Source organism: Lissotriton vulgaris, chromosome 11, assembly GCF_964263255.1.
Source record: "Lissotriton vulgaris chromosome 11, aLisVul1.2, whole genome shotgun sequence".
In the NCBI taxonomy this organism is placed as follows: domain Eukaryota; kingdom Metazoa; phylum Chordata; class Amphibia; order Caudata; family Salamandridae; genus Lissotriton; species Lissotriton vulgaris.
The window spans coordinates 601,331,072-601,350,555 of record NC_141699.1 but is presented as its reverse complement, the minus strand read 5'-3'; the positions used below and the strand labels follow the sequence as shown (position 1 = coordinate 601,350,555).

Below are 19,484 nucleotides of genomic sequence, written 5' to 3'. Positions count from 1 at the left end.
TAAAGTGATTCTAGGCTTCTCAGACAATTTGGTGTTTATAGTAAGGACCAATGAGTGGTAAAGTAAACTTTAGTAAGAGCAATTCATTATTATGATGGCAAAACAAAATGGAGACTTTGAATCCATCCAAATCAGTGTGGTGCTGGGGTCATGGTTATGAAAGAGGCCACGTGTCCCCTGGGTAAAATAGTACCTTTTTTCTTCTTTCTTCTCCTGGCGATACTGTCTGGCTTCCCTGTTGGAGGCGGGTCTGGTACCGAGTTATAATCTTCAGAAATAGCAGTATTAACACCTGAACTTTGGTCCGCTGGTTATACAGAGACAAATACAAAAAGTCTTTTTCAGCCTTTTGTTGAAGCTCTTAAATGTTCAACAAACACATTGTTTATTTGTGAGAACCACACTCACTCTTAAAGTGTCACATAATACCCTAAACCCAGTCCCGGAAGAGGAAGTGAGAAGGATGCTAAGTCAGAATGCAGAATCTTCTTAAAACTTTAAGCAACACAAACGTTACGAACATATTTAGAGTGATTGTTTAATCATTAATAAATGCTTTGCAGTGGCTATGTAAAATTTAAAATTAGGTTTAATAACATCTAAACATGCAGTTATCATTTACATCAGTAGCACAGGTATTGCATTTTGTGCGTGATATAAGCAGTAACTATATTCAGAATTGTTTTAACGATTGTTGTATAGTTCATTTTGATTCTTTCTTTTAAACTTGAATTTTATTAATATCATCATGGGAGGTGCTACTGTATTGTATTCTTCTATGCTTTTTTTTTTTTTTAATCAAAAACTTGTTTATATCATGCCCTTTGCTGCTTTTGCACTCCTGAAAGTTACCTCCTTGCATTTTATAACTGGATGCATTCCTTTTGTAATGGATCACAATATTAGCAATCTTGGATTAAACTGTTTTTTGTTTTTATTTTTTTTGATTAAGAATGTATCGATGCTACATAGAGTGTGGACACCTAATGTGTTTATCTTTTGTAGGCTTTGATGGTTCTTTGAACCGAATAAAGTCTCTTTGTATGTGATATTCAGAATTGTTTCTATAACCCAAAAAAGGGAAACCATAAAATAATGTGTTTTTGTAAGCCCCAAGCCACCAGCAAGACATCTACTCAAGTGGCAAGCACTTATAGTAACACACTGGACTAAGCCACCATGCAGACATGATATACTCATAATTAATATATTTGATAAACATATTCATAGGAGAGTTCTATACCCCTGATTCATCTTGGATAATGCATTCATTAAGAATTGATTTTGAACCAATTTCCTTTATAGACTGAAATCACTAATGTGCCCAACTGCTTGAGAAATTGTCAGGCTTTCTGTCAATGGTTTTACTACATTTATTTAGCGTCTTGGGTCTCGACCAATGGAGGCATTATTGAAGGTTTACAAAACCAAATGTTTATCTATAGCCTCCTACGGAGCTCCATTGTGGGGCTACTCACACTGCGGCAAACTACAGACAGCAGAAAATCACTTTCTTAGGTCCTTATTGGGTGTTCCACAATCTACACCAGTCCTATCAATACACACTGAGTTAGGGTTGGGATATATCACTGACTTGCTCCAACTAGCGCCCCTAGTATGTTGGACCAAAACTTGGTTGAACAAGGACATTACATTGAACCATACTATTCTCAGGGACTGCATGTCTTTGGATAACGCCTCAAAAATCCCGTGGTTGGAATACGTAAAGGGGGAGATGGGTAGACTTGGCAGACGAAACCTTTTTAGTCACCCAAACACTATACTTAAGGAAGACTTGAAATGGATTAAAGAAAACTTCATGAGAAGGGCAGCTCAAACACGGGAGGAGAAAGAACTAACTAAACCTATAGTTAGAGCCAACTTTCTCCTTCTGACCACGCCCCAAATTGAACCTTATCTAAAAATTGTGAGCAGACCATTCCATCGCCATTTGCTCATTAGATTTAGGTTCAATATAATCCAATATTCCCTGGGTGATTTCCCTGTGTGGGGTGTTCCTGATGAGTCTACCCCGTGTAGCTGCGATAACTTTTCTGAGCAAACCCTCATGCATTTTGTCATGTTTTGTAGCCACTACAAAGAGAGTAGAATGAGGTTCTTGGCACCCATTTTAAGAGATGCAGGTTTCGTCCAGGTGCGTCCTGCGCTACTTTATCTTCAGTTATTAAGTAGTACCAGGACAATCTTCAGGTTGCTAGCTTCCTGGTCGCAGCTATGCGTACAAGGACCAGGACGCTATCCCCGAGGCAACTGGAAGGGTGACCTTATCACCCTTTATTCCTGCTATTGACTTTTTAACTATTTTTAACTTTTTCATACTGTGTATGATTTATACTGATGTGAAACCTCTATATTTATGTACATTGGATTTCTCGACAGATTTGAACCCATGATTGTTTTTTAACTTTATGAACTTTGTTAAATTGTAATCAATTTTTAAATATATGTTGTTTTGCTGCTTTTATGATTTTAAAGGCAATCGAATAAAGCTTGTTTTGACTTGACTTGACATTTAATGAAAAAGGCTCATCTTAGTAAGGGGCGTCTGTAAACGTTATGCACTTAGAAAATCCTTCATTGAGACATGTAATTTCATTATTGGAAGTTCAGCATAATCACACTTAGGTAGGAGAATGGCGTGTAGGTTGTGACTAATTCTGTTTCTATCAGATTTATTCAGTGCTCTGAGATCAAAAATACAGTCACATTCTAAATGGAATCAACTTTCTGCAAGAAGCAGAGCAGCAGGTCAGTCAAAAAAGCAATGCGGTGTATCCTGAGCATGAAGAACAAATGACCTAGCCTTAGTCAGGCCACTCATTAGCATGCTTGTTGAAGGCGAGCTGGGACGATTGTTGGTAACCAGCATTGCTGTGTGTTTGCACAGGCGGAGGCTTTGTTTGTAGGGTTTATTAAACTTAAGAAAGGAGGCCTTTAAGACAGGGGGTTCAACCAACAGAAGGCAACATCGGCAAAAGGCCATGTATTGTTAGCTTCTCCATACAAATGGTTTGCACAGAGCCACTGGGAGGTGGTTTGCAATGGTAACCCTGTTTTTCCTCCTTAGTCCACTAGTAAAGGCACCAGCTGGTGAATGGCTTATGGAATTATGAAACATAGGTGAGCAGATAGCGCATCTTTCCAAACATGATCTTAACATATACACAAATGCAGTTGCGTAGCTAGACCTTTGGTCACCTGTGGCGGTCCCTGCGTTTGCCGCTTTAGGGCGCATGTAAGAGCCGGGGTGGCGGGGTGTTGGCGATTCCTGTGTTTGTCGCAAGTAACAGCAAAGGGTGGAGGCTGCTAGCGCTCCCTCTGCTACGCCACTGTACGCATGTTCTACGTAATTAATGAACATCTTGGTATACCTTCTAATAGGTCTGTCATCTGTAAACCTATGTATGGAGTAAGCGCTGTGAAATGCAGTTCCACAGTAGAGTCAGGTGCACAGCTCTACGGTAAACTTAAATATAACTAAACTGGACTCCGCCAAAACCTCCTCAGATCTGCTCAACACAGTAACGTAGTAAGAATCATTTGGTACTGTGATAACTGTAGCTGTAGTGTTGAAGATATGTGTGTAGGATACCGCCAAATCATTTCTCCAAATTGCGTCCCTTTTAATACCAACAGCAGTTCAGGGACTCATAGGTCATAGGGATTCCGCACTCAGAAAGTTCCATTATTTATTTAAATTCCATTAATATCATTTTACTAACATTACAATTCGAATTAAAATCATAATGTTGTCCACTTCAAGTCCAATGAGAGAGAGAGAGAGAGAGAGAGAGAGAGAGAGAGAGAGAGAGAGAGAGAGAGAGAGAGAGAGAGAGAGATCCAAAAAATGAATCAGTGAATACTCTAAGTGAAATGAGAAGAATAAAAAAGACAGACACAGACATAGAAGACCTGACAGGGGCCGCAGCCCAACTACCATGCCAAACCCCAAACACCCCCTTGAAACTATCCCCCTGTCCATCCCACCTGCGCCTGGTAGTTCTCCCTGGGAACTCAATAACTACATCATATACAACACAACGGCCAGGAGTCCCTGCCCTGGGATCACTTATTTTAAATGTATTTTCACTACATGCAGTCTTCTTCTTCTCTGCAACAAGAAGCCTTGATGGTAGAGTTGTCAAATTGGTACACGTAGGCAGGGCTCCATGTTTCCAGCTCATATTTTACAAATCATTTTTCCAAGTGAGTGATGGCCCCCTGTGCTAAGCCCAAGCTGCAAATAGAGGTGGGTGCACCAGAAATGAATAGGATGAGCCGAACCAAAGGTCTGGCTTGGTTCAAAGAGTCCGTGCACGAGCCAAGTTATGCAATAACCAAAATGTTTGATACATTCCCTGCAAAATTAATTAGAAAATGTATTTCTTTAATATGTGGAAGCATTTCACCTTAGAACATCAAATTACATCAATATAAAGTCAGACATTTATTAAAAGTGATAGTTTTTAAACTTAGAAACGTTAATGGCTCGCCCCACAATGATAATGCCTATTAGTGAACTACGAGTCAAGTTAGTAGTCATGCAAATACTAAATGTGGATTACATTCTTATTACAGAGGGAGCGCCATTGTGGTTTATTACACGAAACATAGGAGGTGCTTGTACAGCGCATATCCTGAACTCAATTATTTAAAAGGGCTTTTAATGTGATAATAGAGAAAACAGAAGCTCTGTTTGGGTATTCATTCCAGTTTATCTCGTTTAATATTTCGAAATTCAGACACCAGATGCTAATCTCTGTCTCAATCTCTCTCCTGTTTTACATCAAAGGTCACTGTTTGTCTTTTATTCTTGGCAGAAAAACTGACACTGATATAGCAGACCCAACTCTGGGCCCCCAGACCAAACTACCAAGCCAAGAAGGCATCTATTGGAGGGATGGGGGGGGTGTTGTCATACTGCAAACACCCCACTTAAGCCATGCCCCTTTATATATTATGAGTAGAGAAAGAAACTGTTTTATTTACCCATTCCTACATCTCTAACAATCACTGGCTATTATTCCAGAATTCCAGAATGTTACTTTCTATGGTGATGCTTGCTTGGGATTCGTAGACTTATGGTGACAACATTCCCTGAAATGCCTCATTAAATAGTCTTAAGCTTTTGTGTGCCTTGTATCAAAAATAGTAAGGTTAATTACAAGAAAGTACTTAAAGAGGCAAAAACCAACTGGGACGAACAGCGCTGGTTAGATTTATACCAAGCAAGCACCTCATCTAACCAACAAAAATTCTGGGAGGTTGTGAGGTGGGGTGGGACTGGGGACTCGAAAGTCCCTGTTAACCATGTGCCTGCAGAACAATGGGTCAAGCACTACGCGACGCAGTTTAGTAACACGGAACGGATCTCCCACACATGGGAAGATGCCAGTGTACAGACTGCGGTGCCCATACTTGACCACATTGTCTTCACAGAAACAGAAACTGTAGTTGCTCTTAAACAAGTCTAGAACGGTAAGGCCCCCGGTATGGACTGTGTCCCAGCGGACCTTTTTAAGTATGACCAGGTGCATTGGGTTCCGTACATAACTACCCTAGCAAATGCGATAGCTAGAGGGACCAGGATCCCAAATTCATGGAAAGGGGCAGAGATCCTGCCCGTGTATAAAAAAGGGGACAAAACTGATGCAGAAAACTACCGACCCATCAGTCTTATTGATGCCCTACAAAAGGTAGTGGCTAGAATGCTTTTAGGAAAAATCGACACCTGGATGACCGAAGCTGACATTCTCTCTCCATTACAAGCTGGCTTTAGGGCTCACATTAGTACTGTAGATCAGATCTTAAGATTTGTTATGATCTACTGGAAAACTGTGTTTTTGAGAGGTGGCACGATATACGCTGCATTTGTGGACCTCAAATCAGCGTTTGATTTGGTCCCCAGAGGAAAGATGTGGGCTGCATTAAGAAAGATGGAAGTTCCTTCAGCGCTCCTAGAATTTACCATCAGGATGCACGAGGGAAATTTTGCTAGAGTTAGGTGGGGCCGCCAGGGCCAGGTCACAGAACCCTTCCCCGTGACTCGTGGAGTGAGACAGGGCTGCGTCCTGGCCCCTACCCTTTTCATACTTTTTATTAATCAAGTGGTTAAGTTTCTCTCAGAAACCCCTACCTATGCCCCATCACTGGGTGGGACTAAATTCCCCCTTTTAATTTTTGCTGATGACACGCTCATATTGGCTAAAACACAGAAGGGTCTGCAGGTAGCTATAGACAAATTTGTGGATTTCTGCAATGAGAACGATTTAGAAATTAACATCAACAAAACCAAATTTATGGTCTTCACAAAGAAAAAACCACAGAGGGGCAATGTTACGATGAACGGGTCTAGTCTGGAACAGGTTGAAGTTATGACCTATCTTGGTGTGACAATGGACTATAGATTACGCTGGAAAGAGCAAATAGCGGCGCTTAGCTTGAAATTTACGTGTCTGTCCGGTTGTCTGGTGAAGGAGCAGCGGAGTTCTCTGACCAAAAGGGTATTGCCCGCTCTTAAAATATATAGTGCAAAAATCAGCTCTGCCATATTATACGGGGCTGATATATGGGGTTGTGTGGACCTGGCTGTCCTTGATAGGATACAGAACAAATTTTTGCGAAACCTAGTCAGTCTTCCTCCATCAACACCCGCTCTACCACTATTGATGGATATGGGGTTCCATTCAATTAAACATCAAGCCCAGTACAGGATGGTGGCGTTATGGAGACGCATATGGTCCACACCGGAACTTGCCATGTTTGCCCAAGAGCTTCAGGATGTTAGATCACAACAGGGGGCAGGTGAAATTCCATGGTTTAAGTCAATTAGAAACACTCTTATCGGAATGGGCCTCCCCCAGTTGTGGTTTGAGCCGGGCTCTCACATCTTTCCCTCTAAGAAAGATTTTAAATCTCTCTTCTGGTCTATGGTTAAAGATGAACACGTTGCTCTTTCAGAGAAACCGAACCTGACCGGTCTGTTTCTGCTACATAAAATAGTCCCTCATACCGAGTGCTTTTGGGATGTAATTGTCAAAACCTTAGATAGGAAACTTTACTTTCAGTTCCGCCTAGGTATATTGCCATTACGGGCCTTCACCAGTGGTTGGCAGAAGCCGGCGACTTCACTTTGTCCATGTTGTACTGACCATAAAGAAACAATAGGTCATTTCTTGTTTGTTTGTAATGCTTACCGTGAACCACGCCACAAGTGGCTAAAGCCTATATGCTATAGATTAAAGACCCGGTCGAGCAGTGAAGCCTTGCTCATTCTAAGAACTAACACCTCTGAATGTCTTTCCATTGGATTGGCCAAATTCCTTGGATGGGCTTGGTTATTAAGGTCTAAGACAGTTTGTAACATACCGTCATGAAAAACCCATATAGTACGTTACTTTACTAGATTGTGTCTCCGACCAGTATTGATGTTGTGTCTTTTTATATGCATTTGTTCAATAATAATCTTCTCTTGTCGTCTTTATGCACATATTTAATTGAGGTTTTAATCAATTCTTAATTCTTTTTGTTCTATTCTTTACGCTTAATTTTCATATAATGTCATTGATTATGTAATATTGTTATTATTCATATGTATGTAAATATTTTGTCTTTTATGAAGAATATTCGAAATAAAGACGTTAAAAACTGAAACTGAAAAATAGTAAGTCTTACCTTCAAGTATTTGATGGGCAATGTCCTTTCTAGACTCTATGGTGCTGGCTTGCCTTTCGGATCCGAGCTTCTGCGCATACCCCGCGATCAGAGCAATGAGCTCCAGGGCGCCCGAACATTGCAAATAGTTGCCATTTAGGTAAATCTCTCTGCCAAAAAAGAACAAATGCTCCTAAGTGACAATACTATTTTCAGTTTCATCGATGCTGGGCCGATTTGCATATGGTTGGCCTTCTCTTGCATAGCAGAGTGGAAACAAAATATGGCATATAGGTACCTCAGTCAGAAGGTATCTTACAAGTAGCTTACAAGCCAAAGCTGCTAGCCTTCCCATCATAACCCTAGGGTTTCTATTATGCAAGGGCAGTAGAGTACAGCTGACCTCTCAACTGCCACCTTCACAAGATGCAAAAAACACAGTTGATGGACAGAATGCAGAACAATGTCTTACATTCACCCCAGTACAAAGATCTGGGCCTAAATCCATCGTTTTTTTGCTCTCCACACCACCCTAGGTCAGACAATGGCTATATGCAAATCAGCCTTGACCCTGTGCCTCATGGGAACAGTCCAGCCCGAACTACCAAGCCATGTCTTTCCTAGACCGGAATGAAGCATCCAAGGACCGGTTTCTGGCTATCAGCCTTCTTCAGCCTGGATAGCTTAACTCCAGTGATGTGGAGAGCCTGGGACTCACGTCTGAGCATACAGAGCCCACTCGGGTGATGCTTGTTTCCAGTCGAGGGAGGACCTGGCTTGGCAGTTCGGGCTGGACTGTTCCCATGGGGCACAGGGTCAAGACTGATTTGCATACGGCTGGGTTCAAACTGGAAAGGCATGGTGAGCAAAAAAACGATGGATTTAGGCCCAGATCTCTGTACTGGGGTGAATGTATGACATTGTTCTGCATTCTGTCCATCACCTGTTATTTTTGCATTTATCACCCCGAGTGGGACGGGTATGCTCTGACGTGAGTCCCGTGCTCTCCATGCCACTGGAATCAAGCTATCCAGGCTGATGAGTGCTGAAAGCCCGAAACCGGTCCTTGGATGCTTGTTTCCAGTCCAGGGAGGACCTGGCTTGGCAGTTCGGGCTGGACTGTTCCCATGGGGCACAGGGTCAAGACTGATTTGCATACGGCTGGGTTCAAACTGGAAAGGCATGGTGAGCAAAAAAACGATGGATTTAGGCCCAGATCTCTGTACTGGGGTGAATGTATGACATTGTTCTGCATTCTGTCCATCACCTGTTATTTTTGTACCTTCACAAGATGGGCAGCAACAATTGGAGTTTGAAGTGGGTGGGAATTCACCTCCCAACACTGCACATTGCCCGCTACTTATGGTGGAGTGAGTGAAGTGTTAGGCGAGGTCCATGTTGATAGAGGCATGACCCATATAAACAACTATGCACAGTTTGAGCCAACTGACAAGTCCGCTTTTTAGAGCTGGTGGAGCAAGGAGAAAATCCACCCAGGATAAGGCCAGCTTTTTCTCAGCTTACTGTTGGCAGATTTAGGAGTGAGGACAAATGCCTGTCTCCAGCTGGTCCCCTCCACAGAAAGAGAGGGTAACCCTCACCCATTGTCTGTGTAGAAGTCATTTAGATCTGGTTCTCCAGTAGAGTGGCAGCTGGAAACCCGGCAGGTGGGTATATGGGCCATGCCTAGTTTTAGAAAGATTTGCTTATGTAAGTCTTCTCTGCCTTGTTCTACCTCTGAATTGTAAAAAATACACCCTTCCTTTGCTGGTTAGCTTTTATATGCAATCTGAGCTTTGATGTAGTGGAAGAAACCATAAACTCGGTCGTTTTTAGGAAAACCTGAAATATAGCCACATTTGCAAAGAGCTTTGACAGATCTGGATTGGGACCTAAAAAGCACTGGTAAATAAAACTTTAAGACACAAGGGGGACTTTTTGTGAACTGAATTCTGTTTGTTGAAGGCTACTGGAATAATGAGGTTACAAGCATTCGTGCAAAGTTGAATTTTTGCATTTTTTATTGATGAAGTAAAATGCACCTTACTAAACTTACAATAGAGAGAACTATGACACAGGAAATAATGCCCTGGTAATAAGGCAAACCGGATATCCGTCACGTTTGTGATGAAGTAACCATCACCAAACTTTAAATCAGGCCTCATGTCTTGCAGAAACATGTTGACTAACAACTCTTTTGGGAACAGAAAGTGTTTGCAAGAATACCTTCTCTCTGCATTCTTAACTTTCCTAGACTATCTATCACTGCAGACTCTTCTTCCAAAAGTAAATTCGGTCGTAAAAAAGACTTTATGGCCAAATGCATCTTTTTCATGCCTGCCAGGGATTCACAAAGGGAACCCATTTACAGGTGTGGAGATCACCGCCACAAGTACGGATATATATCCCAAACAAGGGGTCGGGAAATGAGCGTTCCGAGGTTTGGTTAACTTTGGAAGCTTGTGAATGTAAAACGGAAGTGCATTTCTGGGCATTCACAAGCTCATTGTATTCCCCTTCTCACCCTTCACGTAATCAGAACTTCACTCCAGCCAAGACGTGATATGGCTTTGATAAAACCCTTGAATACCTATTTTCTCTGTTCTCTACTTTTTTACCCTGGTTGGCTTATTATTGTATGTATTCAATTCATTAGGAAATGTTCTCGCATTCTTTTTTTTAATATGCATTATTCTATTATATCATTATGTAATAATTTTTTCCCCTTTATCTCTCCCTTCTCCCTTCCTCCCCTCCTTTTCTTCTTACCCCATAAAAATTTAAAATAGCTTTTGTTGTCCTTACTAGTACTAGCCATATTTTCCTCTATGTTATATTAACTCTGTATCGCTAGTCTTTTGTATATACTGTTAATTTTCAAATAAAGCTTTTTAAAGTTAAAAAAAAACCTTGCTACTCAAAATCCCATAAATTATTCGAGAGTGAGGACCTTCACAGCATTGTTCAGTGAGCATTAACCTCATTGTTCCACACTGCATGAAAACAACAGCATGTTCGGATTATCTTTTGCGCTTGGTGGCCACACTGCTTTATCTGCTGATGCAGGTGCGCAGGGTGCTGCATCCCTGCATAGACAGTCCCCATCGCTGTATGTGGCTTCTGAGCAGATGAGGTGAGACTCTGACTTCTCTGATCAAGTTATGTGTGTGATATGGCTGTCAGGGAATCTTTCATGGGCTGAAGAGTCTAATATTGAACCATGAAGCACCTATTTTAATTGTTATACTTATTACTGCTCCGGACCACAGACCAGTAAACCATCAAAGAGTTTCCACCAACACCAGTTCAATTAACGTATAATGACCACGGAGGAAGCTCCTGAAACTCTTGACGCAGGCCCTCGGGTGACGCTAATATAAAAAAATATTAGAAAGGATGGGGCCCTGGGACCCAATGGTCTGCCTGGATGCCTCTTTAAAAAAGACAGCAATTTCTGGGCAACTTTACTTACTCCACTTTATCAGTTCTCCCTGAATAAGTCAATGGTGCCTGACGCCTGGAAAGGCTCCCTGCTTCAACCGATACACAAAAGGGGGGACAATGGGGATCCAACTAACTATAGGTTGATAGCCCTCTTGGATATTGAGGCAAAAGGATATGCAAGCCTCCTCCTGCAAGACCTGCAAAATTGGGCTAACGAGAATGAAATTCTTCCAGTATATCAGTCCGGTTTCAGGCCAGGAGTTTCAACACTAGACAACATCATAGCCCTAGCCTATCTGGTAGAACAGTCCACCCAGGAAAACCAGCTTCCACTCTTTGCATGCTTCGTGGATTATTCCACAGCAATCGATGGAGTCAACAGGAATTTGCTGTGGAGGAAATTACAAGATTGGGGGATTCCGACTACCCTGCTGAAAGCAATTATTGCTCTCTATACCGGAACTTGGGTACGCATGAAGGTATCGACGAACGCAGTAACCAAAAAAATCTATACATACCGAGGTTTAAAACAAGGGTGTGTACTGGCACCCTTGCTTTTTAATCTCTACACTGCCGACCTTGGCAAAACAATATCTAAAGCCAATCTGGTACCCCCAAAAATTGGATCTACTAGACTGTTTCTACTGCAGTATGCAGACGACATGGTGCTCATGGACCATACCAAAACGGGCATGCAATGAACACTGAATGCAGTAAGCATCTATAACGACGAAAACGATTTCAGAGCAAACGCAGGGAAAACAAAGGTAGTAACTTTCGGGAAGTATGCAAATAAACTAAAAAAACAATGGAGAATGGGTAACCTGAAAATAGCAACAACAACTAAATACAACTACCTAGGGGTCTGGATTATGAGCAGTGGGAAATCAGCAGCATACACTGCATCCATGGAATCAAAAGCTAAGGCAGTGACATACACCCTTTGCAAATTGAACTCCAAACTAAGTAGCCCGACAACTGGACCCATTAGAAAGGTCATAAAAGCTAAGTTACTCCCTTCAATTCCAAATGGCCAACTAGCATTCCCAGCAGCATCAATCAACATCATGGAGCGTGCCAATTACCGGGCATTTAAGCAGGTCTTCCATATACCCGCTCATGCTCGAAACATCTTGGTACGGCTTGAATTTGGGCTAAACAAACAGTGCTCTGAACACTGGGCGTCGATTGTTCGGTACTATCGAGGGGTCTGTGCTTCCCCCAAACACAATGAAGGCAATCTTGAAGGAAATTTTTATGAAAAGTAACAACTCGTGGGCCAACGGCCTTCTAACTGCTTGCACTGAATTGCACCTTGACTTGTCCAATTGGCAGGATTTTATTTACCAACCTGGAATTTTAAAAACCATTTTAAAGAAACAAGTTAGACTACTATCCAAGGAAGTGGACATGAAGGAACTAAAGTCCTCTAGTAGCAACATCAGTCTACTAGCCAGTTCCTTTCATGATAAACTGAGTCAGCCATACCTTGACTCCACCTTGAACAAGTCTATTTTGAAGCAATTCTGTTTGTGAGATTGATGGTATTACCGATAAAAGACATCGACGGGCGTTGGAAAACACTAGAGTCGGTTACTACTTGTAGATTGTGCCATCAGTACGAGGAATCCATGACCCATATGATCTGCTCATGCCATCGCTTGTATTATGCACGTCGCACTTTACTGAAACCCCTCTTTTTAAAATATGGGATACGCACCTGCACAAACGCTATGAAACTCCTTTTCAAGTTGGAGATCCCAATGGAATTAGCAAGATTAGCGAAATTTGCACATAAAGTGAAAGAACTACTACACAATGACTCAGTCAAAGACTAGAAACAGTAGTTTTAACCCACGTTTCATTGCTGTAATTACGAGAATGGCTCAGAAATGATTATGTTTTAGATATGTTTAACAGTCTTGTTAAATGAAATGACCAGGCTTATTTATGATCGAACCCAACCAGTTTCTTTTTGTAACAATTTTAATTAATTGAAACAATAAACAAAATACATACTTATTACTGCGCCTTGAAATAACTGGGACTCAAAAGGTAGACCATCACAGACTGGTTGACAAGCATACCTATTGTACAGCAACAAACCAAAGAGATTTTTCTTTATTTTGGCAGTAGTCTAGTCATTTATATAGGGATTATTTCCTACTCCTACTGTTAGCTCTTCGTGGGTCCTCAACAGTTGTTTTAGTATAATTAATGATAGCCCTCTAGGAGAAGGGTGTCCAACCAAGACTCAGACAGCTAAATGTTCAGCATAACGGTATGTAACTGTTACCACGCATCTTTTAGCACGAAATACTGTTACAACGAAACTATTACAACGCAGGACCCTTTACAACGAATACCTTTACAACGCATTACACTACAACGCAGATACTATTACAACGCATACCATTACAACGTAAGTATAGGTAAGTTTATCTTTTTTTTAAAACATTTATTAGGGGTATTGGGTTTGGGTTTTGGGGTACAGGGGTATTTTTAGGTTTCAGGGTTGGGTTTGGGTTTTGGAGTACAGGGGTATTTTTAGGTTTCAGGGTTGGGTTTGGTTTTTGGGGTACAGGGGTATTTTTAGGTTTCAGGGCTGGGTTTGGGGTACAGGGGTAGTTTTAGGTTTCAGGGCAGGGTTTGGGTTTTGGGGTACAGGGGTATTTTTAGGTTCCAGGGCTGGGTTTGGGTTTTGGGGTACAGGGGTATTTTTAGGTTTCAGGGCTGGGTTTGGGTTTTGGGGTACAGGGGTATTTTTAGGTTTCAGGGTTGGGTTTGGGTTTTGGGGTACAGGGGTATTTTAAGGTTTCGGGGCTGGGTTTGGGTTTTGGGGTACAGGGGTATTTTTAGGTTTCAGGGCTGGGTTTGGGTTTTGGGGTACAGGGGTATTTTTAGGTTTCAGGGCTGGGTTTGGGTTTTGGGGTACAGGGGTATTTTTAGGTTTCAGGGCTGGGTTTGGGTTGTGGGGTACAGGGGTATTTTTAGGTTTCAGGGCTGGGTTTGGGCTTTGGGGTACAGGGGTATTTTTAGGTTTCAGGGTTGGGTTTGGGTTTTGGGGTACAGGGGTATTTTTAGGTTTCAGGGTTGGGTTTGGGTTTTGAGGTACAGGGGTATTTTTAGGTTTCAGGGCTGGGTTTGGGTTTTGGGGTACAGGGGTATTTTTAGGTTTCAGGGTTGGGTTTGGGTTTTGGGGTACAGGGGTATTTTTAGGTTTCAGGGATGGTTTTGTGTTTTGGGGTACAGGGGTATTTTTAGGGTTCAGGGCTGGGTTTGGGTTATGGGGTACAGGGGTATTTTTTACATATATATTTACAAATTCTTTAATTAAATTTAATTTAAATAATTAAATTATTTACAAAAATATTAATTACATTATTTTACAAAATTATATACTTACCTATACTTTCGTTGTAATAGTATGCGTTGTAATAGTATCTGCGATGTAATGTCATGCGTTGTAAAGGTATGCGTTGTAAGGGATTTTGCATTGTAAAAATTGCGTGCTAATGGTATGCGTGGTAATAGTATGCGTGGTAACAACATATATCCCAGCATAAACATTATGAAATTCTTTCAATTTACATTAATTGTACATATATATTTATTTTACGTGATTAGTCCAAAAAGCTGACATGGATCTAGCCATCTTGGAACCATGTTGCACGCCCCTGCGCTACATACAATGCAGTCCTTACATTTGTATTATTACTGTTGAGTATCACCTTTGTGACAGCTCCTTATGACTGGTGGTGCAAGAGGGGTTCAATACAGCAGTGATTCAACCACACAAAATTATCTCTGCAAATAACTGCACAAATATATAATAAATATCGAAACTATACTGAAACCTATCTCAGTTTTTCATATTATAGACTTGAGTATTATACCATCAATTCACCCTTCAAAGTTCAGTTGAGAATCTTCACTACCTAGGCGTGCAGGTAACTCGGTAACAAGGTTGTTCAGACAGGTGACAATGGAATGAATGTGCAGGCATTTTGTTGACTGTGATTGTACTTTTAAGAAGATTTTTCTTACAGCAGGCCATTTCTTGTTGCTTTGTGCTCAGCACTACTCTACACTACGAGTTAATGTCTTAACTAGAGCCCAGTGTGGTTACTGGTTACTACTCCTTATCACAGAGTTTTTATAATGACTATACCTTTTCTTCAGGGACGGCTGATTTGAACGTTCTGCAGGTTGGAAGTTAAGCCATATTAGAACATTGGAATGTTGGTAGCTCCATTGCAGACAATGGAGTGCTCCCTGCTTCTACGGGCCGGTAAAGGCCCGCAGAGCAACATTCCAATGTTCTACAAAGGCTTCTCGAAGCTCGAGGGTGTTTATATCCCCTCGAGCTTCGAGAACCCTTTGTTTAATTTGTTAGAACATTCTGCCCTCTAGTGGTAAAATGTTCTAATAGCCTTATAGCCTTTCGTAGCAGGGCTATACCGGCAATTAAAGTCCCGCTGTCTCGTTAAAGTCCCTCGCCTTCGGCTCGGGCGTTTAACGATTCAGCGGGCCTTTAATATAGCCCTATAGCCCGCCGTAGCGGGCTATACCGGCTATTAGAACATTGGAATGTTGGGAGCTCCATTGCAGACAATGGAGTGCTCCCTGCTTCTACGGGCCGGTAAAGGCCCGCAGAGCAACATTCCAATGTTCTACAAAGGCTTCTCGAAGCTCGAGGGGATTTATATCCCCTCGAGCTTCGAGAACCCTTTTTTTAATTTGTTAGAACATTCTGCCCTCTAGTGGCAGAATGTTCTATGAGCCTTATAGCCCTTCATAGCACAGCTATACCGGCAATTAAAGTCCCGCTGTCTCGTTAAAGTCCCTCGCCTTCGGCTCGGGTCTTTAACGATTCAGCGGGCCTTTAATAGCCGGTATAGCCCGCTACGGCGGGCTATAAGGCTATATTAGAACATTGGAACGTTGGAAGCTCCGTTGAAAACAATGGAGTAGCTCCGAGATTATAATGGGTGGTATAAACACGGAGCTCCAATATTTATAATTTTGGAAAACGTTTATAGGGGCACCAAGGCACATTTGAAGAAGCGACAATCTTCAGGTGGACGACGGTATCTCTCAGAGGCATCATTACTCACGGGAAAGGAACCTTCCCTTTATCTGTTGTTAACCAGAGAGCGCTCTGTGAAGTCTGCAATACCTCTTGACATTCTACCCATGAAGGAGATATGATACGGTAGTGTAACCCATACACAATGTTAAACTTTCTAGTTTGCACCATGGTTATGATGGACAGCAGTAAAAGTAAAATCTTATGGCGGATTTCTCTGAACTTCATATAACTTACTGAATAGCTGTTTCTGCCAATACAGGCCCTAGCATCGCCCCTGCTGGTGGACCCAAGTTGCAGTAGCACAAGCTGAGAGAGATAAGTTTTGTGTTTCCTTGTAAACCATGAACAAGACACCGGAGCCCATCTTCTCCAAACCTAAAAAAAGAACACATGAATTATGTGAAAGCTTGTGGACAGTAACCCAAAGGGAGACATCTAAACCAACATTATGACACATTATTTTGCTGGTTAAGGGGCCCTACATTTGGATAAAGAAAGGAATTCAGTGATTAACTTGAGCCGGTAGTTGCAGGTGGTGTCCATTGCCCTAATTTCTAGGGACCACACTTATTTTTCCTTATCAGTCTTTGAACTCAAGCAATAGACAGAATAACAATAAAATCTTTAAATTATATTATTGGGCAGCCATATTGAAATACTGTACTACCTTATTTGACACGAACGCAAACAATGAAGATGAGATCCCATCACCACACAAACTTGTATTAGGTAAAGAATCAAGAGGTGTGTTATGGCATAATTTTTACGATAACTATTTCAAAAAAGTAAGATTCAAGTCCTTACTAGGCATCAACAAGGCATGGAATTATATACTGAAATTAATCGGTATAGGACGACTATCATACTACACTCCTATATAAAAGAATACTAATCTTCCCGAAATTTTCGATGATCTGTGTATGAAGACATGGATACACAAAGGGATAACACAACAAGGATGTTTTTATTCTAGATCAACTATAAAATATTTTGGGGAATTACAAATGGAATATAATCTTGAACAACGCAGCATTTTTAAATATCTACAAATCCGTGATTATCTTTGAAAAATGGTGGGGGGGTGAAAGGATTTCAAACAGTAGAGTTAATGGAAAGCGTTATTAAAAACAAAAATGTAAAAATTGGGATGATATATGAACAACTGATGTGCTGTCTCCCAGGTGATCTGGATAATCATATTAGTACATGGCAGACTAAACTTGGAGTCCCGGCTGAAGCCGTCAAATATTCTTTTACTTTATATCAATCTTGTTTAATGTCCACTAAATTACAGGCTCAATATTTTAAGACTTTTTTTCATCTGTATTATACACCAGATAAATTAGCTAAATGGGGGACTGGGAGGGGAACTAGATGCGCTCCCACTGAAGCAGATAGTATACATATGTTTGCCTCCTGTCCTGTACTTAGGAAAGTCCTGAACGATATCTCAGATTATCTGTCAAAATTACTTAAAACAACGGTAATTATCTCCACTGAGGAGATTATGCTAGGAATAGCTAATCCCTCATGACCGCAAAATATGTGTGGCCTGATATTTGTGGCAATGGCGGTTTTTAGATTATGTGTGGCATCAGCATGGCTCGATGCAAATGCTCCAGCTTTTCAACAGTGGAGATCGAGATTGTTGGCCACTTGCAACTTGGAAGTAGCCATTTACAAAAGAAAAGGCCTTAGCAAATGCATAAAGGGGATTGCCCTATGGGATCCTGTACTACAATGGTTACAAATATAGAACATTTGGGCCCAGAAAAATCTTTGTATATCAAAGCTGTGTGAGTTTTTGATTTATTATATAACCATGTTACTATTTTGTTTCTCGTGTATATATTTACCCGAAATGTAATGGGTATATCGAAGATATGTTGTATCTAGGTCTGGCCTGAGCATTGGGGTGGGGGGAAAGGGACAAGGGGTGAAAATGAGAAAACCGGACAGATGTGATGTATGGTGGTAATACAAAACAGTTTTTCATGGTGATTTGCACTGTTCAATAAAAAAATTTTTTTAAAAAATCTTGAAAGAATGAGGAAGACAAACACTGAAAAACAATGACACAGAAAGGATAAAAAGACCCAGAATGAGTAGGATAAATGGGCAGGAGGTGTCCCGTGGTGGATGAAAGAGGGTTGAGGTATGAGGTGGAATTAAGATTACGCAGCATTGGTATTTGGCACTTCTGACATTTGACAGCACCAGCTGTGACTTCTGAGCAAAACTTTGGGCACAGGCAGTGCTTAATTTGTGCCAGTGGTTTCCGGTGCTCCGCACTGGCACTTCATTGTCAACATCTGCATTAATGACAGTCTGCCACATGGTGGAGCTGTTTGCCGGATTTAAAGATGAGCACAACAGTTGTTTACTAATTCAATATATGTTAAAAAGGGCAAATACCTGCCACCAAAATAATTCTTATAGTTTTGGGGCGCTTGAATAGTCTGGACTATTACATTTCTGGTTAGCAGTTGTGTTGGTACTGTCATTGCATTTAGTGGTTATTATTTATTATTGATCTCCTTCTTTATTGAAATGTATTTTTAAGTATTATATTTTTTTAATGTTTTACCTTTATATTGACGTTAGTTACTATATATATAAATAGTAATAGTAATTACCTTATATATATATATATATATATATATATATATATATATATATATATATATATATATATATATATATATATATATATATATATATATATATATGAAAACATCAAGGTTGCCCAAGTGGGGAGCCACACCCCATCGAATACACACCAATCTCGCAGGTGGCAGAGCCGTCAGCCAGCACAACGCGTTCCTAGTTGCCATACGCGTTTCGAGCAAAGGCTCTTGATCACTGGCATGAGGAAGCAGGAAACAGGTTTGTTGGATCAAGATTTATTTGAATAATTAGAGTCCAGCCCCAGTGGGCGTGTTCCAGGGCATGCTGGTTATAGTAGTCCAAAATCATTCCCCATGACTCTCACAGTTCCTTTAACCAAGTGGTCTGTGTCCTGCCACTCATTAAAATAAAGTTCCTAGTACGGAGGAATGCTGGTTGTGCTTCGCTGCCCAGCTTCACCAATGTCACCACGAGTGAGGCTCCACGGGTCCACAGAGTGCTCATAGTTTCCAGCACTCAGGAAACGCCTCCCGGCGTCAGGGCTCCCCGCGGCCGAGCGAGCCGCTAAACACGAAAACATCAAGGTTGCCCAAGTGGGGAGCCACACCCCATCGAATACACACCAATCTCGCAGGTGTCAGAGCAG

The 19,484-nt window shown here is 41.3% G+C and overlaps 1 protein-coding gene across 1 annotated transcript in view; it reads right to left on the bottom strand.

The window, feature by feature from the left end:
* LOC147683215 (uncharacterized) overlaps positions 1-19,484 on the bottom strand; it is a 273,042-nt gene that overhangs the window by 148,230 nt on the left and 105,328 nt on the right. The window contains exons 5-7 of the mRNA XM_086943700.1: positions 16,445-16,585; positions 7,696-7,844; positions 194-307 (exon numbers count right to left, since the gene is read on the bottom strand). Of these exons, the coding sequence (XP_086799826.1) occupies positions 194-307; positions 7,696-7,844; positions 16,445-16,585 (404 nt within the window). The remainder of the gene's footprint in view (positions 1-193; positions 308-7,695; positions 7,845-16,444; positions 16,586-19,484) is intronic.